The sequence below is a fragment of the Tursiops truncatus genome, chromosome 4 (genome assembly GCF_011762595.2).
Source record: "Tursiops truncatus isolate mTurTru1 chromosome 4, mTurTru1.mat.Y, whole genome shotgun sequence".
Classification (NCBI taxonomy): domain Eukaryota; kingdom Metazoa; phylum Chordata; class Mammalia; order Artiodactyla; family Delphinidae; genus Tursiops; species Tursiops truncatus.
Window position 1 is genome coordinate 131,795,859 of NC_047037.1, and position 22,746 is coordinate 131,818,604.

General features: G+C 48.4%; 1 protein-coding gene across 3 annotated transcripts; it reads right to left on the reverse strand.

Annotated features, from left to right (window-relative positions):
• Window positions 1–6,374: 6,374 nt before the first annotated feature.
• Window positions 6,375–22,544, reverse strand: CFAP298 (cilia and flagella associated protein 298). Of its 3 annotated transcripts, XM_033856019.2 has the most exons (7): window positions 22,135–22,527; window positions 19,703–19,870; window positions 15,071–15,138; window positions 9,637–9,795; window positions 7,816–7,947; window positions 6,980–7,075; window positions 6,375–6,688 (listed from the first exon to the last, which is right to left on the reverse strand). In XM_033856019.2, the coding sequence occupies exons 1-7, from the start codon at window positions 22,271–22,273 to the stop codon at window positions 6,578–6,580; spliced, it is 873 nt and encodes a 290-aa protein (XP_033711910.1). In that variant the 5' UTR covers window positions 22,274–22,527; the 3' UTR covers window positions 6,375–6,577. The 3 variants fall into 3 exon arrangements, with proteins under 3 accessions (XP_033711910.1, XP_033711913.1, XP_033711912.1); XM_033856022.2 differs by lacking the exon at window positions 15,071–15,138 and having other exon boundaries at window positions 22,135–22,273; XM_033856021.2 differs by lacking the exon at window positions 6,375–6,688 and having other exon boundaries at window positions 7,054–7,169; window positions 22,135–22,544.
• Between the last annotated feature and the right edge of the window lie 202 nt (window positions 22,545–22,746).

Sequence of the window (22,746 nt, forward strand, 5' to 3'; positions counted from 1 at the left end):
GGCAGGATGCAAACCACCTGTACAGTGTGCTTTGTGGTTCACAGCCGGAGTCAACTGGGAGTTGAATTCTGTCAAATGCCTTGTAGGCATCTATGGACATGATCGTGTGATTTTCGTCCTCGCTCCGTTAATATGATAGATTTCCTAATATTAAACCACCCTTGCAATTCTGGAAGAAATCCCACTGGGTTGTGAAATATCATATTTAATGCATTTTTGGATTCAATTTCCTTATATTTTTATTTTAAAATTTTGCCTTGGGACTTCCCTGGTGGGCCAGTGGTTAAGAATCCGCTTGCAATGCAGGGGACGCTAGTTCAATCCCTGGTTGGGGAACTAAGATCCCACATGCCGTGGGGGAACTAAGATCCCACATGCCGTGGGGCAACTAAGCCCATGTGCCGTAACTACTGAGCCCGTGAGCCACAACTACAGAGCCCATGCAGGACGCTCCGGGGGAAGGGTGCCTCATTCCCCTTTTGGAAGATACAGCCCTGGGTTGAGGGTAGGGTGGGTGTCTACACACCTCTGCTCCACATACGCAGCAGGAAGCTTCCCAGAGACATTTCTCTTCTATTTGAAAATGTTCTATGAATATTTGGTAAATTTTCTATCTGGTAGCATTTCTACAGCCCTTTGGAGAAACACAGGCCTGGAGGAGGCCTCCAAGAACAAAAAGAACCTGTGTGCCCCATTTCAAGATGTGCTGGGTGGAACAGATCCATTGTAAATGTTTGGCCCTAAAATGTTTTCATTAAAAAAATGTAGATGATCTATTACATATGGTGCGCTCTGTGTGATGACAGAACTTCCCGTGCTCTGCTGAAGACCCCTCTCCGAAAGTGAAAGTCCGATCCTGTCATTGCTTCCCCAGTCACAAAAGCTGTAAGGCTGACTTTCACGGAGGACTTTCGGTGGTGACAAAGGCACACACAGTAGCTTGTAAACCGAGCACTCCGTTATGCGCTGAGCGCTATCCCCAAACTGCTTCCTGTACCAGGAAAGTCCACATCCAGCCACAGTGTGTGGGAGCAGTAGCATCTTCCAGGCAAGACCAGACAGCCCGGCGGAGGGTGGTGACTGTGGACCCTTATCACTGACCCCGAGGCATAGACTTGCAAAGAATTAACATCCCCCCTACCCCACCTTGCCCGACTCTGGCCCCATCGCCCCTTTCGATAATCAATGAGCAAAAAAGGCAAAGCAGCTCTTGAATTAAGACGGGAGTGCTGTCTGTTCACTCCACATCTGCTTCACCTTCTTTAGAAAGGTGAGGGGAAGTGTCAGAAAACTTGCTTTTGCGGGGAAAGAGTCAAGATATAGTAAAACAGTGTCTCTGCCGCCAAGAGCTCTCAGTCCGTTCAGGGGACAGACATGCAAATAAAGACTGAGTTACAAGCCGCTCAGAGGGATAGATTCTAACCATGGTAGTCTGAAGCATTATAGGGAACGTACTGCTTTGAGAAAAAGAAAAATGCCCAATTCCTCGGTCTTGTTTCAACAAGCATGGGATGTCCACACACTCCGAAATTCTCTCTCTCTCTCTCTCTCCCCCTTTCTTTCTCTGTTTTTAACAAATTGCTATTTTAGGCCAGGTAATGTTTCCTTTTCCTCCATCTCAGCTCAGGGTGAATTTTCTCATACAGACAGCTTCAATTGAACTTTATTAGGTTAAATTATATTTGCTAACAGTCAACTTGTGACATTTATTTTCTAGACATGTGCACCAATTTTTGACTTCCTTTAGCGTAAAGCTAATAAGATCCTATATTCAATAACTTAAATCAGATTTACCTCCCAGGGAAAAATCAACAGCTGTGCCACTGGAAAACTCTCTCCTCAGTTCAATGCTAAGTTACCTCTAGAAATGCCAAGCGTTTTCAGACCTGGAAATAGTTGCAAGAAAAGGTGGACACCTGTTCACGTGAGCTGAGCTCCTTTTGTGAAGGTCTAAGAGTTAAACTCGGAGCAGCTCTCAGTTTGGGGGTTCTGATTTGCATATTAATGCCCTTAGTAGTTTTACCTCCATCTCTTTTATTTTACAATAAGTGATTTAGTTACAACACAGGATTCTGAGAGCAGGAGCCACTCCCCACCTCCACGAGGCTTGTGGGGTCCTAGTTCCCCGACCAGGGGAGTCCTAACCACTGGACCACCAGGGAATTCCCAGTAGGAGCTTTGAGTGCATCTTGTATTTTGCTGACTTACCACTGAAACATACAGTTGCTCTGAGCCTATGGGACCTGGTCCAGCACAATGCAAATGGAGACGCGAAATGAGAAATGAGAACGGAAGGATAATGCTATCATGCCTGCCTACTTTGTCTGGGGGTGGGGCTGGGGGAGGCGAGAGTAAGCAAGCAGGGAGGAGGGGACAGAGGAGGTCCGTGGGCGTTTATTGCGCTGTAGTCACCTGCTCGTAGGCGGGGTTTGTCTTGTTTCAAAACTATGCGACAGGGACTTCCCTGGCGGCGCCGTGGAGAAGACTCCATGCTCCCAATTCAGGCGGCCCAGGCTCGATCCCCGGTCGGGGAACTAGATCCCACCTGTATGCCGCAACTAAGAGTTCACATGCCACAACCGAGGAGCCTGAGTGCCGCAACTAAGGAGCTGGTGAGCCGCAACTAAGGAGCCCACCTTCTGCAACCAAGACCCGGCGTGACCAAATAAATAAATATTAAACAACAACAACAACAACATGATGTGACAGGTGAAGGGGCAGAATGAAGGCGCAGGTACCATCCTCACCTTCATTAGCCCTGTGCTGAGGCCACCTGGGCACCTGCAGTACGACGGCCTCTCTCAACGAGCCAAGGAAAAGCAACAGAACGCGTTGGGTACCTTGGGCGGATGTACCAAGCGCACTGGGGTGGGGTCAGGGGAACGGCAGGGACACAGCTGTGGTCACGGGGCTGCTGAGCAGGGCTGCCACCCAACACAGACGGTTGTAGGATCAGGGATTTAGGCGACAAAACTGCAAACGGAGCTGCTGGTACTTCCCTTTCTGCATTTCATGACGATGCTGGAACCCTGTCCCGTGGCTGCAACAGCAAGACAGCTGTAGCTGTTGTTTTCTTGGTCTGAATGCAGCGAGTTCAATCTATTCACAGTATTGATAGCCTGGGACTTGGCCTGTGGGAATCTGCTCATCCAATAACCTCTGAATCCATGCTAGTGTGGCCCAGAATCCTACGGCAAAGTGTCCTACGACCCGTGTGTGCTGGGCCTGAGAGCAGGTTGGGGTCCCTTCTCCAGCAGGGACACAACCCCAGACACTTTTTATCGCTCTGGGCAGTGGTTTCAGAGTCAAGCCAAGTGTCTGTTTGCTTAAAGCACCTCATGGGTGGGCTCACATATCTTTTTTCCCCTTTTTCAGTGGTTGGTGAAACGAAGCAGTCTTAGGACCCGTAATCCCATCACTATCGGCCTCAGAGTAAGTTAAAATAATCGAAGGCTGCCACTTGCCCGCTCTGGAGAGAGCACTCCTGCTTGGGGCCCTTCACAGGGGCGGGTTCCGTGGACGTTCCCTCCCCGATGTTCCCTAGCACGTGGTTTCGCATCTACACTAGGTATACATGGAAACTTACCGTATAGTTCGTGGCAGATTCTCGGGCAAGCAGGTGGGCTTTTAGATGCTTCACCTTGGGCGAAAGAACCTTTCTGGGCTTGGGCTTCCTTATTGGTGCAATGACGACACTAGTTTCTTCCTGATTTGGCTGTCGAGAGGTTGTGAACGAGAAAACACACGTAAAGCACTTAGCACGTTGGTAGCTGGGAAACAGCTCCGTACTCTGACATCCAGTATCGAACTTTTCTTGGGAACCAGTGACATCTCTCCTGGCCCTCTCTCTGGGGCCAGTGGACTTGGAGGAACAGAGTGACGACCCCTGGGATCTTGGGATGAAGGGTGGGCGATGGACGCAGTTTCCTGAGGCTTCACGGAGAACGGCTCAAGGCCGCCTGCCCTCAGCTCGTGGCGGCTGACTTCAAGCCTGACGGCACAGCCTTTGCAGAGCCGTTGCCAAGGAACAACGTAATCCTGTGACAGAAACACTGCCCGGGGTTTCGGTTTGCCGGTGGAAAGGGTTTTGGGTGGTGACAAGTTTTATTACAGGCATTCCTGGTCTCCCTGAAACAACCGTGTGAGAAGACAAGTTATGGAGGACAAAACCGCAGACCCAGCCTGGCAACAGACAACATGCACTGTGTTTCCTTGCTATTGATCCACAGATGTATGGGATTAAAAAACAACGGTCCCACCGAAAAGCCCAGGCCTGCCTACTTAAGCTGGTCCACAGCCGGCCATCTGGCAAGATGACTTTTGCTGGTAGGTTGATTTCTTGGGAAGTCCTGGGAGTGGCCCTTGGCTCTAGCCTCACTAGCCAGGCCACCATGGATGAGCGAGGCCACCCGTCTGAGGTCACTACCACCTTCCTCAGGGAGTGGATGTGAAGTGAATCAACCCACATTAGCACAGAGTCGCCCAGGGACTGCCTGCCCCCCTTCCTTATAGACAGACGGCCGTGAAGGGGCAGCTCCAGTACTGCCCTTCTGAGGAGCCGCTACGTCAGAACGGACAGAGCTCAGGGGTTATGACGAGGAGAGGACTGTGCGTTTTACGTGAGTATTCAATAAAGGGCTGTAGTGTGATGATAGTAATGCAGTGATTTCTGTACTCAAAAGCCAGTGGCCCTTTGGTTAACAATTTCCGGTGATTATGTGAAGCAACAGAGTAACCGTCACGGCCACAGAAAGCATCGAAATCCCATTGAGTCAAGAATTCCTAGTGATACGGAAATAGTGATTCTTAAGAAGAGCTACTGTGATCACGTGGCTTAACGTCTTCTGCAATTCAAGTACGGCTGTCACGCATGCGTGTGAACTATGCACTGACAAGAGCGGGAGCTCCTCACATAAAATCACAGGATCTTATTGCGAACTTTATATCATCCAAGGACAGAGGCTTTCCACAGAGACGTTTACAATTATAATGAAAAAAAATAAAATTACAATGAAAGTTACACCTGAAACTAATATAATATCATGTCAACTCTACTTTGCTAAAAATAAAATAATAATGAAAGTCAAAAAGCAAACAGATGCAAACTTGATTTTACAAAATTTGACAATCAGAAGAGTAAGGTACAATCAAGACGTAGAGTCGGTTACAAGCCACGTTAGAAAAATGCTGTTTTGAGGACAGCAGAAATGTTAGTCAGTGCAGGGGCCCTAAGTAACCTGGAGATTGTCGGGAGACGAGGACAGGCTGCAGAGGGTTCTGGGAGAAGAACCTGTGTAGGGTGCTCTCCAGGGGCACTAGTCTCTGCCAGGAGCCAAGGCCTCCCCTCGAGGTGAGGGCACTCTGAGTGGGTCTCGCCGATGTGTGAAGGGCTGGGGGAGACATGGACGGTCCTCACCCTCCACAACGGAATCAGGTCTGGGAACCCAGGGTCCCGGCCCCGGCCCCGGCCCCAGCTCCATCCCTGTGGCTGTGCGTGTACGGGGCGCTCCAGCACCGTGGCGGGCGAGGAGCAGTGGGCACAGGGAGACCAGGGCAGGGAGCGTCCTTGTCACTTCACTCTTCCTCAGAGTGAGCATGATGCGTTTCCTCCAACTAGGGGAAGAGTCTTCTACAGACCAAATGCAGCTGGACAAGACGTCTAGGCCACTTCTGGCTGCACAATCTGAGAGATGTACTCGAGCTGCTGAGACGTCAGCATTTGCAGAGATGATCAGTCGGAGAATTTAAAAGCAAAGATGTCCTAGAAAACCAGTCAGGATGACAGGTGAGCCAACGTGGTTGTCACCGAGCCAACAGCGTTTGCATCTGTCAGCCTCGGTACCGACCTCAGCACGACAAGAGCTGCAGGCTCTTGTGAGCCCACGGGGAGAACCATCGGTTACCAGGATCTGCATTTGTTTTCAGGAAAAGCCCAGAAACTACACAAGAATTTGTCCAGTTTCAAGGTTAGTCTAGTTTGGCCACCCAACTTCCATCACAGGTACAGCCTTTACACCTGGAAGACAAGACCAGCCAGGTCTCAACCAGGGGGTGAACTTCACCTTTGAAGCTGGGAGACACGAGGCTACAGTTAGACCCCCTGCCAGTCTCTGAAACAAGATTGAGAATTGGGCCTCTGACAGTTCCACAGGGAGGGCCCAGGAAGAATGCGGGTAAGGAAGTGACGGGCGGCCTCTAGTGGCCACTGACAGCCAAGTTTCACAGCAGATCCCTGGGACAAAAGGTACTTTCAACCTCCTGCAATACAGCAATCAGGAAGCAAAAAATGTTTGTAACTATATCTTCAGTAGTTTGCCAAAGAAAAACCTCAGATTAGTAGATAGTCGTCCTGAAATAAAAATAGTTTAGGCGGATTCTTTTGAGGATGTATTTATTAAGTTCTAAAACCTTGAATAACTTTTATTTTAAACATTCAAACTGAAAAACAACTAGGAAAACCAGAAATTTCAACAACTTTCAAAGAGAGCTGTGGGTGTCCTTTTTAGTTATTATTATTATTATTTTGCCAAAAGAAAGGTGAGCTAATATTTTAGAAAGCTTCATCAACTGGTGAACTTCATCTTGGTCTCCACTTTATGTCTTTTACTCCATGAAAATGTCTTTTCAAAGCAGTGTTATCTGCCCACGGAGAATTTAAACAGGAATCGTCGTCATTTTCTTCCAGTTTCTGGACACAAACGTATTTTGCTCAGGAAGGCATTTCAGGAAAGTGTTCTGCAGAACCCACGACCAACCTCCTTGCTCCCCACGTCCCCAGAAGCAGGACACCTCCAGAGCCTAAGGCAGGCGGACACCGGGCAGGGCCCCCCGCAGCCCCGGCGAGGCTGCAGCTCAGGACGTGCCCTCACCACACCCTGCAGAGCCCCCGAGCTACCCCCGTGCCCAGAGTAAGGCCTGGGGGTGAGGGGGTGAACGCCCCAGGCGCCAGCTAGCTGAGAAGCCATCAGTCACACGGTACCTTGAGCTCCTCTTGTCTTCTGTGATAGAAGAGCATCAGCTGCTTCTGCTCCTCACTGCTAATGATGGGTTCTCGCGCTGGAGCTCCTTGCCCCCTCTGAAAAGGCCGGGGGGGGGGACAGCAAATTGCGGACTGAGGCGTTCTTATAAGGAAGTTACAGCTCACGCCTTACAACTGCCTTTGCCGACTGCTAAAGATAAACAGGCCATGCATCTCTGGTCATCCACAGCGGATCACGAGGGGAGTCTCGCTCTGGCCCTGGGCCCTCACAGTGGAGGCTGGAGGGTGCCGTGTTGGTCACAGCCATTCCCAAGTCAGCCACTGCAGGTCCAGTGAGGGAGGGGTAGAGACAATCGTGGGGGACCCTGCTGCCCCCAAACTATAGAGATGACTTAGGAGAGAGCACACAGCAAAGCAGCCTGCAGGTATACGGCTCCACACGAAGTCCTTGCAGGTCTCCAGCCCTCCACCTCTTTCACAGACTGTCAGCACTTAGAAAAACTTGAGATCAGTGCTCTGGGCTGTATTTTTCATTTCAAGAAACATTTTTAGTTACTTGTAAGCCCTTTTTTTTTTTTTTTTTGTAAGCCTCATTTTTAAAGTTGAAATGAACGCAGCATACTCTCCTTTCCCCCCAATTAAAACAAACTCCAGATACCGTCCACCGATCCATATTTCCTTCATGTTTTTGTTGCCCCATAAAGAGGACAGTTTGACTTTAAGCCTGGACCGGCAGGATTAAAGTGTCTGCACAAGAGTTTAAATCTTTCAGATTTAATGTAAAGTTTTATCAGTTTGCAAGTAAGCGAAAAATAGTGACATGTTAAAGTACTTACCCGCTGAATCTTGACGATAATTTTGGTTTTTTCATTCTTCCCCACGTAGTCCGAAAGCTTCTTTGTTCGTCTTAGCTCCTTCGCTGCCCACCACAATTGTGCCTCTGATTCTGAGATGACACTGAGTGCTGCCTGGGTTCACGGTAAGAACCAGCTTTAAGGTAGTCAGGACACGGCCAAGAGTGTGGCCCGGCCCTGTGGGCAGGGAGCCTGGCCAATGCCCCTCCCAGCATCGGAAGTGGGACAGGCTTCCAGCACCCTGCCCTCCCCTGCCGTCCCCCACGGGCAGCACTAATGCCCCCGACTCAAAGCCCTCACTCATTTCAGCACCTTTCCTGTTAGTTTCAACTCATGCCCTGACTCAGGTCACTTCTGGAAGGTGGCGGGTATCCTATCTCATTTGCACCCTCATCCATGATACAAGGTCTGTCTTAGATGGATTTTTAGGTTACTGCCAGGGAAGAATACGGGGATCCTGCTGGGTGTTTAAATACAAAAGCCTCTGACTTACGATGGTTCGATTTATGACTTTTTGACCATATGATGGTGTGAAAGTGATACGCATTCAGTAGAAGCCATGCTCTAAATTTTGAATTTTGATTTCTTCTCGGCCTGGTGATGTAGAGTACGAGACTTTCTCGTGATGCTGGGCAACGGCAGTAACTTGTGATCGCCAGAGTCATCAACCGATACAACTGTCCGTACCGGACAACAGTTCTGTTCTTCACTTTTAGTACAGTATTCAATAAATCACACTATTATAAAACAGGCTTTGTGTTAGATGACTTTGCCCAACGGCTGGCTAAGGTAAGTGTTCTGAGCACGTTTCAGGTGGGCTAGGCTAAGCTATGATATTTGGTAGGTTAAATGTATTCAATGCATTTTCAACTTACGCTGGGTTTGTTGGGGCGTAATCCCATCATAAATTGAGGAAGAGCTGTAGAGGTATAATGGGGCTGTTCGTTTGCTTCTGCATATCCTGCCTATTTAAGATGGCTCAGAGAAAAAGATACCGTCCCACAGGATAAGGAATGAAAAAATGAGAAAAACAAAGGAAAGTGGAACATAAAGCTAAGAAAATAATAAGGAGCAAGAGGTAAGGCTAGGGGCTTCCCTGGTGGCACAGTGGTTAAGAATCCGCCTGCCAATGCGGGGGACAGGGGTTCGAGCCCTGCTCCGGGAAGCTCCCACGTGCCGCGGAGCAACTAAGCCTGTGCGCCAGAACTACTGAGCCTGCGCTCTACAGCCCGCGAGCTACAACTACTGAAGCCCGCGTGCCTAGAGCCCATGCTCCGCAGCAAGAGAAGCCACCGCAATGAGAAGCCCGTGCACCGCGACAAAGGGTAGCCCCTGCTCGCCACAACTAGAGAAAGCCCACGTGCAGCAACGAAGACCCAACGCAGCCAAGAATGAATGAATGAATGAACGAATAAATAAATAAATAAATGTATTGGGGAAAAAAAAAGAGATAAGGCTAGAACACAAAATTCCATGCAAAGGGACCGATACGTTTGGGTAGCAATAGGCACGAATTAGGGTTTTGGCTTCCCAGTGGTCAAAGAAAATGGGACTGTTTTCAGTTACTCCCTTGTCTCTTGCCACCCCTGTGTGTGGGGGCCAAGCCCTCAGCCAGGAGCACGTCCTCGGGGTCCTCCCCTGAATTCACAACTCTGCTCTGAAGCCTAGTCTAGCAAAATGGAAAGCTGTGTATGAAGCAACAAACTACATCAGCAGAGAAAGGTCAAATCGGAGGGGCTGCTGCTCTTTGGGGGCTGGGGGAGGGAAGGAACTCACCTGGAAGAAACCCCAAGAGCCACATACCTGACTCCCCGACAGATCTTCTTTATTTTCAAATTCCATCCGAATAGGATCGTATGGCGGCAACCCCATGGGATAAACAATCATCACTGCACCTCGAAGCTGGTCCAAGGCGTCTTTCACCATCTCCATGGTAACGCAGACATTGGCTTCCACGTGTTTCTGAAAGTGATAACAGGCATTGTTATCTATGATGCAGCTGATCGATTCAACAAACCTCAATCAAGTTCTTGTACAAGACCCGTGCCAGATACTGCCAGAGCGACAGAAAGAATCGGACGGCACTCGCTACCAAAGGGACTACGGTCTATTCCTGGGGCTGAGCCATGGCCACCACGACCTCGGTTATAAGGCAGGATACGAGCGGCACCAAGAGGGGTGAAGTGCAGAGGACACTCTGAGGGGAGGAACCCCAGTCCAGCGGTACAGATGCGAAAGGGCATCAGGAAACAGGGCAGAGGGGACGGCATCTCAGGGAACAGAGTGCTTCGGGACAAGCAACGGCAAAGAAAAGCAGGTCACAGCTAGCAGCCCACGCAGCTCTGGGAAGGGAAGGCACTGCTGGCCGGCCAGGCTGGAGCCTGTTTTGGGATGGCCGTGAACGCCAGGCTGAGGAGTTAGCATTGACAGTGAGGCGATGGGCAGCGAGTGGCTTCTCTGGGAAGAAGTGGTGACGCTGTGAGACTCATCTTGCAGTGGTTGTAGAATGGACCCGGGCGGGGGCAGACCACGTAGCAGGCTCTGAAGAGTGCAGAGAAAGGTGTGACGTAATCGAGAGTGTATCTGGTCTTTGCCCCCCGTTCCTGGCGCAGAGCTTCAAAAACCCTTGGCATTTCCTGAGTGATAGGGTTGTCATTATTCCTAACCAGCCCCCTCTGACCAGACCTGTGTTCATGCTGACGAGGTGATCCATGTGAACTCCTGGATAGTTTGGCGAGGGGTCGCCCCCCCAGGAAGCCCAAGCTGGGACTAGCAGGTTGGAGCTTTCAGACACCCTCCCCGCACCCCCATCATCACCACCTCTGGAGAAGGGGATTGGAGAGGAGCTCAGTCATGTGGCCACTGATTTAACCAATCAGGTCCACACAATGGAACCCTGATAAAAATTCTGGACGCTGAAGCTCAGTGGAGCTCCTGGATGGAGAGCACACTGAAGGTGTGCAGCCGGGGTCCACGAGGAGGAGAGGCCACGGAGGTTCTGCACCCCCTGCCCCTGGCTCTAACTTGGCTCTATGGGTCTCTCCCATCCGGCGGTTTCTGAGTTGTATGCTTTGTAACAGAACTTTACAACAAAATAGGAACTACAGCACTTGCAGCGTGTTCGGTGCGTCATTCAAGCAAATCACTGAACCTGAAGGGGGGTGGTGGGAACCTCCAAACCTGCGGCCAAACCAGACAGAGGGCAGGTCACCTGGTGCCGGAGTCGGGCGAGTCTGGCTGAGGAACTCACCCTTTAGCTTGCGGGGTCCGTGCCAGCCCTGGGTAGTTAGTGTCAGAGCTGAGTTACAGGCCCCCCAGCTGGTGTCTGAACACAAAGGCTATCAGGGGAGCTTCCCTGGTGGCGCAGTGGTTGGGAGTCCACCTGCTGATGCGGGGGACGCGGGTTCGTGCCCCGGTCCAGGAGGATCCCACGTGCCGCGGAGCAGCTGGGCCCGTGAGCCATGGTCGCTGAGCCTGCGCGTCCGGAGCCTGTGCTCCGCGACGGGAGAGGCCACAGCAGTGAGAGGCCCACGTACCGAAAAAAAAAAAAAAAAAAGGCTATCAGGGGAGCCTTAAATAAAGTGGTGACCGTAGAAATGAAACGAGGGGTTGGATTTAAGATGCATCTTAAATCCATGGGAGTGGACGGTACAGGACCAGACTTAAGGCATACGAGTGACAGAGAGGAAGTGACGAAGGTGACACTGAGCCTGGATAACCGAGACAGCAGTGGCTCTTAGTAGAAATGGAAAGTCTGCAGGAAGTGCTTCCTCTTGGGTAAAGAACACAGGGCAGAGGAATCAATGAGTTCAGGTCTAGAAAACTTGAGTTTGAAGTGCTGGTTGGACTTTCAGGTAGAACCTTCTAGAAACCAGCTGGAAACTCAGGTTGCAAGTAAAGGAAGATGCTGGGGTAGAGGACAGAGATTTGAGAGTTATTGTGGAGAGTGGAATCTGTATTTGGCAGAGAAGATAAAATGCCGAGGAAGAAAGAGCAGAAAGAAAAGAGAAGAGACTCAGGATAAAGTACTTTGAGAAACACCAAATTTAAGAGGCAAGAGCCAGAGAAAACAGCAACCAGGAAGCCGGGAGGGAACCAGGAAAGAGGAGGCTCATGTACGTGGTCGAAAGACAGAGAGGAGTCCAGGAGTCAGACGGGAAAAGCCCCTGGATTTGCAGGAGGGGGGTCACTGTTGGTCCTGAGGCGGCCATTTCTGTGGCGGAAGAAAACAGAGGCCAGGTTCTGAGAAACCCGGGAGCATCTGGTCCGAGGATCTGGGGGCCTCTCCTTCGGGAAAGCTGCTGGGGGCGGGAAGATGGGGGAGGCGAGTGTTGGGGGGGCAGGTGGAAGGTTAAGCTGCAGAGGATTGATTTCAGGCTAAGGTAGGAGGCCCGAGTGTGCTTACAGAGCAGAGGCTGCCATAGGACAGGAGAGCCTAAAGGCATTATTCCTCCTGGGTTTCTAGAAGGGGGGATGCAGACCAGCTGGAGTGGGGGCAGCAGCGGAAGTGGGAGAGCCCAGGGGCAGGAGACACTGGTCAGTTTCGAGGGAAGAACGAGAGAGATGCAGGAAGAGACGGTTTGCAGGGGGGACAGAAAACCGAGGGCTTACGCCAGACGGCCTCGACCTCACTACCAAAGCAGGAGGCAGATCTGCCACCACGGAGAAGGTGAGAGGGCAGGAGCCCAAGGAGAGGAAAGGTCTGAGACAGGCTGGGGGGAGGGCCAGCGGGCCCGCAGTCCCCATGAGGTCAGAGCTTGCTCAGCAAAGGAGGTCAGGCCAGGAGCACGGGCCACGCAGAGACCCGGAGCCCGGAAGAGGCCACCTGGGGCCCCGCTGGGCTGGGAGGCAAGGCAGGGGAGAGGGGTTATCGGGAACCCTCGGCACGCTGACAAGGGGCTGGGGGGCAAGGGCGGGGGCAGGGAAGGGTGGAGGATCCTGCACTACGAGGGCGACATCAGGGCCCACATCTGAGACGGAACCGCTCTGAGTAACTGTGAGTTATAACCTGACCGAGCTGTAGGCAAGTGACACGGAAGGGAGGTGAAAATCCTTGCTTCCGAGGAAATGCAGGAGTCCCGTGACCTGGTGCAACACGGATCATCAGCGTGGATGCCCAAGTCCCGGGGGGACCGGGGACCAGGCAGCACCCGTGGCCTGAAGCTGATGCACCCCAGGGAAGACAGAATGCCCTGGAGGCCCAGATTTAAACTCTCTAAACCTACGTTCTCATCTGTAGGACGGAGGTAATATTCCTGCCTTACCTACTCCCAGTGCGGCTTGTGAAATTGTTTCCAAGTCATACATCCTCATAAATCAGGCCTTCCCAGGAGGGGCACATGCCGTAGAGACGGTGTGACGATCTCCCGGATCCGGGGTCACCGGAGGGAAGCTGTCCCACTCGGAGGGCTCCACCCCCCACTACCAATATATGCAGAAAGGGGGCGCCACGGGGTCATTTTCTACAAAAACTCCACCAATGTCAAGGGCGGTGATTCCCCACCAGATGCCATGGTTGGGTAACAGAGAAACTCACGGTGCGGCCTCAGGACGACAGAGATTCCCCGCTGTCCTGGTCTCCCACTCACAGCAGAGGGTGGGTCCCAGGAAGAGAGGCGGCATGGACACCATCGTCCCACCCCAAGGAGCCCCAGTTTCGATATTCCACCGTCTTCCACTCTCCCCCTGAGGAACCTGAGCAATGGAGGTGGAGTCCCAGGCCCAGGGCCAAGGGACTGGTCACAGTGGGGCTGCTGGGACCTGAACTCTTCCTTCCTGCTCGCCCAGTGGGTTCTGACCCACAGGGCTAAGTGCCCCCCGCAGGGCAGGGTCTAGGGAGGCGACAGCGACGCCGGCTGCATTTGGGAAGCAGCGTGGAAGCCCCGGGTAAGAAGTGAGGCCTGGCCACCCAGGAGCTCTGCAACTTTGGGAAAATCGCTGCAGCAAAGCGACTGGAGCCCCTGGGAAACCTCTCTCTCTCAACTATGACATGACTATGTAAAAAGACACACAGGCAAAGGGAAGAAGTGATACAAATGAATAGGAAGGATACCCACAGAAGCAAGAGTGGGGAGTGAAGGGGGCGGAGCAGGGTCCAGGCCACTGTTCTCCTAACGTGCTCTGAGATGTGCCCATTTGACTAGATGTTACTAGCTATTATCCTTTTAAAAAAAGGTTCTGCAGTCAAATGCATTTTGCAAACATTGGATCGAACCGAAGCCTTCCTTGTCGGCTTTCCCAGAGTCTTTCCTATATTAACAGGCAGAAGGGCAGCCTTTCCTGAAGCACTTAAAGGATTAGTTAAGAGCTTGAAGAATTTGGGAAATGTTGGTTTAGAAATAACAGTTATGCCCAGTGCATTGAGAGGAACAGAAGAAAAAGCAGTTATCAAGTGAGAAGGCCTGCAGTGGCGGGTGGGAGCAACTAGTCCCAGCGACACATAAACAAAAGCGACTGATAAAAACATTCAATTCTTGAAAAATCCTTAAATTATTCTCCTCCAGACTCACAGTATAGGCATGTCAATGGTATATTTCTCCTTCAATGAAACACTTTTTGTGTAAATACTTAAGACAATTACAAAAAGCTAATTCGTAATAAACACATGCTGTGCCAGTCAGGTATCTGTAGATCCAGCATGTGGTTACAACGTTCGCATCTCCCCGTTCCACTTTCATTAGTTCTTAAGGGTTACAAACTACAAAACATAAAACGGACAAGCAGTACGGGTTTACTGTGTAGCACAGGAACTTATAGTTAATATCTTGTAATAACCTAAAATAGAATATAATCAGGAAAAACCACAACTGAATCACCAAGCGGTGCACCTGACACTGACACAATATTGTAAATCAACTATACTTCAACTAAAAAAAAAAAAGTTAAGGAAACAAAATCATATATGCATCAATTCATACGTGAACCACATTTACACAAGCCGATACCCATTTCTGTCAGACCTGAAAGAACTGGGAGGATTGAGGACAATTATGAAAAGGAAAAGCTAGGGCCCACCCCGAACATGCTTGTTTCCCTTGCCTCTGGAAGGAGGAAGGAGGGAAGGAGGGAGGGGGAGAGAAAGAGAGGGAGAGAAAGAAAGAGAGAGAAAGGAAGAAAAGAAAGAAAGAAAGAAAAAGAAAGAAAGAAGGAAAGAGAAAAGGAAAGACAGAGAGGGAGAGGGAGGGAAGGAGGGAGGGAGGAAAGGAAAGGAAAGAAAGGCTTCATTTAAAAAGCTAACCTTCGATATTATTGCTTTGGCTTCTTCTATAGTCTTCTTTAAAACTTGCTTCATCTTTTCATTTGGAGCTATGAAAATAAAAAAGGGAAGGGGGAGAGAGACAGCCATCTTTAAAACTCTTCTTAAACATCTTAATCCCTTCTGTCTGCGTCAGGGAGGAAGTGAGATGAGAGAAAGTATAAGAATGGAATTCAGATGAGGGATACAGGAGAGCTGGCTGTAAGAAATTAGGTAAAAATCTTTCAAACTTCATATGCTGAATAAATAACATAGCCATTGAAAATACTAGAAATACAAAACTGTATTAAAATAAAAGTGATTAAGACAATCTTGGTTAAAGATGAATAATGAACTGGTAAAAATAAACTGTTAACTCTTCTTACGAGTACCATTAGTTTTTTCATTCATGCAATTCCTCCTAAAAAGCAAAAGATCTCTCCAAATTGAGAATGGGTTTAGGTATGAAAAGATGTGGAAGACAACCAACTATTTTCTAGGTTAACGTTCAAAAGAAACAATACTAGAAATTCCTATTATCTTCAATACTAAAAAAAAAAATTTCTGAGCATGCAAAGGCCTTATAGGGACACTTTATTTCTTTCGCTCCTAATAGTGTTTTAAGGGCATAGTAGATACTTAGGTGTTTGTTGACTGATCAATTATAGTCTTTTATTTTATTTTTTTTTTAAAGAATCCATGATAAACTTTCTTCATTTATTTATTTGGCTGCATTGGGTCTTCGTTGCTGCGCACGGGCTTTCTCTAGTTGCAGCGAGTTCGGCCTACTCTTCATTGTGGTGCGTGGGCTTCTCATTGCAGTGGCTTCTCTTGTTGCAGAGCACGGGCTCTAGGCACACGGGCTTCAGTAGTTTTGGCACATGGGCTCAGTAGTTGTGGCTCGCGGGCTGTAGAGCACAGGTTCAGTAGTTGCGGTGAACGGGTTTAGTTGCTCCGCAGCATGTGGGATCTTCCCGGACCAGGACTTGAACCCGTGTCCCCTGCATTGGTAGGCGGATTCGTAACCACTGCGTCACCAGGGAAGTCCCAATTATAGTCTTTTTTGTTGATGTTTTTGTGTTTTTTGCCGTACGCGGGCCTCTCACTGTTGTGGCCTCTCCCGTTGCGGAACACAGGCTCCGGACGTGCAGGCTCAGCAGCCATGGCTCACGAACCTAGCTGCTCCGCGGCATGTGGGATCTTCCCGGACCGGGGCACGAACCCATGTCCCCTGCATTGGCAGGTGGACTCTCAACCACTGCGCCACCAGGGAAGCCCCTATAGTCTTTTAAATGGAGTTTTTTATGCAGGTTAAAAGGGATAAGAAGCTATCAAAATGGGTTATCATCCCTTTTTCCTTCCAATTCCACACAAACAACCATATACTAAAACAAGAGGAATTTCTTCAGTGTGCTGGTGTGTCCTAAGCTGCTCTGTACAAGAGAGACATGTCCTCAATTCGAGCGGAGACTGTTGGGCTGACATTTATTTCCTCCTTCCACACAGAATCTCTAAATAAACCCTGATCTAAAAACTATAACAAAACACACCCTTCAATACATTATCAATGATTATCCCCTCAAACGATTAGGTCGAACCACATGAAAATGCCAATTTTCAATCACTTGTTGCCTACAAAAATGGTAATTTCTTTTTTTTTTTTACATCTTTATTGTAGTATAATTGCTTTACAATGGTGTGTTAGTTTCTGCTTTATAACAAAGTGAATCAGGTATACATATACATATGTTCCCATATCTCTTCCCTCTTGCATCTCCCTCCCTCCCACCCTCCCTACCCCACCCCTCCAGGCGGTCACCAAGCACAGAGCTGATCTCCCTGTGCTATGCGGCTGCTTCCCACTAGCTCCCACTAGCTATCTACCTTACATTTGGTAGTGTATATGTCCATGCCTTTCTCTTGCTTTGTCACAGCTTACCCTTCCCCCTCCCCATATCCTCAAGTCCATTCTCTAGTAGGTCTGTGTCTTTATTCCTGTCTTACCCCTAGGTTCTTCATGACATTTTTTTTTCTTAAATTCCATATATATGTGTTAGCATACGGTATTTGTCTTTCTCCTTCTGACTTACTTCACTCCGTATGACAGACTCTAGGTCCATCCACCTCATTGCAAATAGCTCAATTTCATTTCTTTTTATGGCTGAGTAATATTCCATTGTATATATGTGCCACATCTTCTTTATCCATTCATCCGATGATGGACACTTAGGTTGTTTCCATCTCTGGGCTATTGTAAATAGAGCTGCAATGAACATTTTGGTACATGACTCTTTTTGAACCATGGTTTTCCCAGGGTACATGCCCAGCAGTGGGATTGCTGGGTCATATGGTAGTTCTATTTGTAGTTTTTTAAGGAACCTCCATACTGTTCTCCATAGGGGCTGTACCAATTCACATTCCCACCAGCAGTGCAAGAGTGTTCCCTTTTCTCCACACCCTCTCCAGCATTTATTGTTTCTAGATTTTTTGATGATGGCCATTCTGACTAGTGTGAGATGATATCTCATTGTAGTTTTGATTTGCATTTCTCTAATGATTAATGATGTTGCGCATTCTTTCATGTGTTTGTTGGCAGTCTGTATATCTTCTTTGGAGAAATGTCTATTTAGGTCTTCTGCCCATTTTTGGACTGGGTTGTTTGTTTTTTTGTTATTGAGCTGCATGAGCTGCTTGTAAACTTTGGAGATTAATCCTTTGTCAGTTGCTTCATTTGCAAATATTTTCTCCCATTCTGAGGGTTGTCTTTTGGTCTTGTTTATGGTTTCCTTTGCTGTGCAAAAGCTTTTAAGTTTCATTAGGTCCCATTTGTTTATTTTTGTTTTTATTTCCATTTCTCTAGAAGGTGGGTCAAAAAGGATCTTACTGTGATTTATGTCATAGAGTGTTCTGCCTATGTTTTCCTCTAAGAGTTTGATAGTTTCTGGCCTTACATTTAGGTCTTTAATCCATTTTGAGCTTATTTTTGTGTATGGTGTTAGGGAGTCATCTAATCTCATACTTTTACATGTACCTGTCCAGTTTTCCCAGCACCACTTATTGAAGAGGCTGACCTTTCTCCACTGTACATTCCTGTCTCCTTTATCAAAGATAAGTTGACCATATGTGCGTGGGTTTATCTCTGGGCTTTCTATCCTGTTCCATTGATCTAACTTTCTACTCTACCCAGCAAGGATCTCATTATTTGATGGAGAAATTAAAACCTTTACAGACAAGCAAAAGCTGAGAGAGTTCAGTACCACCAAACCAACTTTACAACAAATGCTAAAGGAACTTCTCTAGGCAAGAAACACAAGACAAGGAAAAGACCTACAATAACAAACCCAAAACAATTAAGAAAATGGGAATAGGAACATACATATCAATAATTACCTTAAATGTAAATGGATGAAATGCTCCCACCAAAAGATTGGCTGAATGGATACAAAAACAAGACCCATATATATGCTGTCTACAAGAGACCCACTTCAGACCTAGAGACACATACAGACTGAAAGTTAAGGGGAAGGAAAAAGATATTCCATGCAAATGGAAACCAAAAGAAAGCTGGAGTAGCAATTCTCATATCAGACAAAATAGACTTTAAAATAAAGACTATTAGAAGAGACAAAGAAGGACACTACACAATGATCAAGGGATCGATCCAAGAAGTTGTTATAACAATTGTAAATATTTATGCACTCAACATAGGAGCACCTCAATACATAAGGCAAATACTAACAGCCATAAAAGGGGAAATCAACAGTAACACATTCATAGTAGGGGACTTTAACACCCCACTTTCACCAATGGACAGATCATCCAAAATGAAAATAAATAAGGAAACACAAGCTTTAAATGATACATTAAATAAGATGGACTTAATTGATATTTATAGGACACTCCATCCAAAAACAACAGAATACACTTTCTTCTCAAGTGCTCATGGAACATTCTCCAGGATAGATCATATCTTGGGCCACAAATCAAGCCTTGGTAAATTTAAGAAAACTGAAATTGTATCAAGTATCTTTTCCGACCACAACGCTATGAGACTAGATATCAATTACAGGAAAAGATCTGTAAAAAATACGAACACATGAAAAAAAAAAAAAAAAACACATGGAGGCTAAACAATACACTACTTAATAACTTAATAACCAAGTGATCACTGAAGAAATCAAAGAGGAAATAAAAAAATACCTAGAAACAAATGACAATGGAGACACGATGACCCAAAATCTATGGGATGCAGCAAAAGCAGTTCTAAGAGGGAAGTTTATAGCAATACAATCCCACCTTAAGAAACAGGAAACATCTCAAATAAACAACCTAACCTTGCACCTAAAGCAATTAGAGAAAGAAGAACAAAAAATGGTAATTTCTTATGGTTCATCTATCACATTTAAAAGCTAGCTGCAACTTAGAGCAAGAAGACAGATGCCTTCTTCTCCACCTAATTCATTCTGGATTAGTGTTTTACAAGTAGTTATATGGTGCAGTATTTTATAAGTTTGTATTTATAAGTATTTTATTAGTTTGTATTTATAAGTATTTTATGATTTTTTAACTTAAAGAACTGCTTTCGTACTTATCGCTATACTCAGGCATACAGAGAGAAGAAAAATGCTGAATTACCTTGTCCATTCCTTCGTCCAATATCATCCTTTTTAAATACTGAACCCGCACTGGGGACACACTTTTCACCCCATTCATCCTTTAATTTCAAATCTTCAATCTGGTCATCAGTCAGTCCTTGCATATTGGGAGGGAGAAATACGCCATGTTCTGCTAATTCTTCCATTTCTTAAAAACAAGAGAAAGTTAGACAATATGTATGGTAGTCATCATCATAAAACCTTACACCTCATTGGAATGTAAGCTCCCTAGTGGTCGGGGGTCTTGCCCATTGGCTATTTTATTTAACAAACACTCTGATGCCACTTGCTATGTGCCAGATCTGTCCTTGCCCTCTGACAAATGCTCACCAATTTGTCCTAGGTCAACCGATGCAGAGAGTCTGGGTGTTTACCCACCGTTCACAGGCTACAGGTTCTGTGCTCTAACCCACTGTGCTATGTTATACTTCCCGGCACTCAGGAAGCACAAATTCAAATTCATTGACAGTCTGAATACACATCCACATAGGGAGTTATGGTTTTCCAAGTGCGTTCACATAGCTTATCTCATTTAATTTAACCTTGAGAGGTAGGCCAGACCGTTATCAACATCCTCATCTTCCCTAATTTGCAGCTGTATCACCTGAGGCTTGCTCTGGTCACACTTCAACTACTGTATATAAAACTTTATATAAATACTTTATAAAGGATTTATGTACATCTGATCATTGGGGAGGATATAAGGCAGCTCATGCCCTTCCACAGTGGCAGAGACAAGATCTTGATTTTCTAGTATCATGTTCACTATTCAGATGCATGCTTTATATTTTTCCTGTTCCGTATATATTCACCCCAAAACGAATCCACATTTCAACCTTGCAAAACTGTCTTTCTTTCTTTCTTCTCTTTCCTTCTCTCTCTCTCTCCCTTCTTTCTTTCACATGAAGGAGGTAGGTGGAGCTAAGTCTTCCCATAGCACTGTGTGAAGACACTAGATGGCATGTAATAATACAGTACTATGGAACAAATGGTGGAACTTAATGGGCTATTTATGCGATACATATTATCTCTCTCCCCACCAGACTGTAAGTATCTGGGGGTCAAGGAGCTGGTCTCATTCATCCCTGTCTTCAGTGGGCATAGCACTGGGGCCTGCCTGAATCACGGCTGATAACAAGGACTGTAGACTAAATGAATGGGTTGGGTTTTTTTTTTGGTCACGTCGCATGGCATGCAGGATCTTAGTTCCCCCACCAGGGATCGAACCCGCACCGCCTGCAGTGGAAGCGCAGAGTCTTAACCACTGGACCACCATGGAAGTCCCAAATGAATGGGTTTTAAGTTCACTAACATGCTTGAACAATCAGCACCACATTTCAATGGATAATTTCATAGAAAAAGAAGTTGAGGCCCTTTTCTCCCCAGATGCTTTCATTTTAAAATAACACTTAATCGAGCTTGTTTTGGAGTCAGTAAATTCTACTAAGAAACTATACATATGACCCATAAAGGTAGAAACCATGACGCTTAAGGAGTTCTCCATGGTACAAAAATCACGTGGTGTAACTATAGACACAATCACACCCTAGAGCACACCTGGAGTAGCATCCTGTCAAGTACTGCGCTGCCTAATGTGGCAGTTATTAGCTGCACGTGGCTACTTGGATTTAAGTTGAAATGCAATGAAATAAAAAACGCAGTTTCTTCGTGGTGCTCAACGGCCCCCTGTGCTTAGTGGATACCTTACTGGACAGCACAACCTGGGAACATTTTCCATCGCGGTGGAAAGCTCCCTTGGACGGCACTGCTCCAGAGTGTCGAGAGGACAGTGACCAAAACACTGTAACAGGAGAATCAGGCTTTGCTTCCTGGAGAAGGGGACACCAAGAGAGGCAAGAACACCGAGGCGCTCTCACTGTTTCTCACCTCTGAAGGCCATCCCAAAGGTGGGGGGCTCACCACCGGAAACTGCTCTACCTCCAAAGTCTCAAAATAGGAAATTCACTTGTAAAAAACGGCCCAGTGGTCGTGCCACCTCTCACACTTGTTGAAATCCACTACACCGGCTCTTGGGCCCAAGCTTCCGGCTCCCTCCTGTGCCTCTTGCCTCCTCTGTACAGGGTTTATTTCGGTTTGCTCACAGCGCCCCAATCCCGGCCCCCAGACCCTGGGGTGCGCCCTCCCCGCCGGCTCCGGGAGCCTCTCCTCGCGGTCCACCAGCTCTTGAAGCATCTCTGGCGAACCCCGCTGTCCCATTTCAAGCCCGGCTGCCGCATATCTTTGCAAATCTTCACAAACTTGACCCTCGGCCCCAGCCTGCCCGAAAAAGCCTCGCTGGTCCCGCCCAACTTCGTCCCAGATGGCCCAGTTTCTTCTTCCCTTCCGGGGCCCTCGCGGTGCGGGCCCCCACCCCAACCCAGCCGGCAAACTCGCCGCGCCGCCGGGCCGCACCTGAGCAGACGCGCTGCACCTTGAGCCGCCCGTTGTAGACCCGGGCCACCTGCACCGTGAGCTCCTCCAGCTCCGTGCTCCCCGGCGCCTGCAGCAGGAACTGGCTCTCGTCGCCCCGCTTCACGTGCAGCAGAACCATGGTGGCTCCGGAGGTCCCGCCGAGGAGGCGAGAAGGCCCAGGATGAGCGGCGAACAGCGACGACCGACCGACTAACTGCCGCTGGGAGGCGGGAACCCGGGGCTCCGGGGCTCGCGTTGCTGGGGGAACTGCACTCGCTCCCGGAAGTGGCTGTTGCCAGGAGCAACAAAGAAACAGTCTGAGGGCCGCCGCTCAAGGTCACACCCCGAGGCGGGGGCGGAGACCTCGCCCTCCACTCCCGGGAGCAGGTGCTGGCGAGCAACGATCCACACAGTCCGGGAAGGCCTCCGGGGCCCGCCCGCACCCGGCGAGCCGGATTCGCCGAGCCCTGCTCCCGGAAGTGGGTGTCGTCAGGGCAACCCTCAAACAGACCAGCCGGCTGAGTGGAGCGCTGGCCGCCCAGTCGTCTCGCCTGGGGCCCAAGATTCCACTCAGGGAGGTGGGTGGGTGGGAAAGAGGTTGCTAGGCCGGGG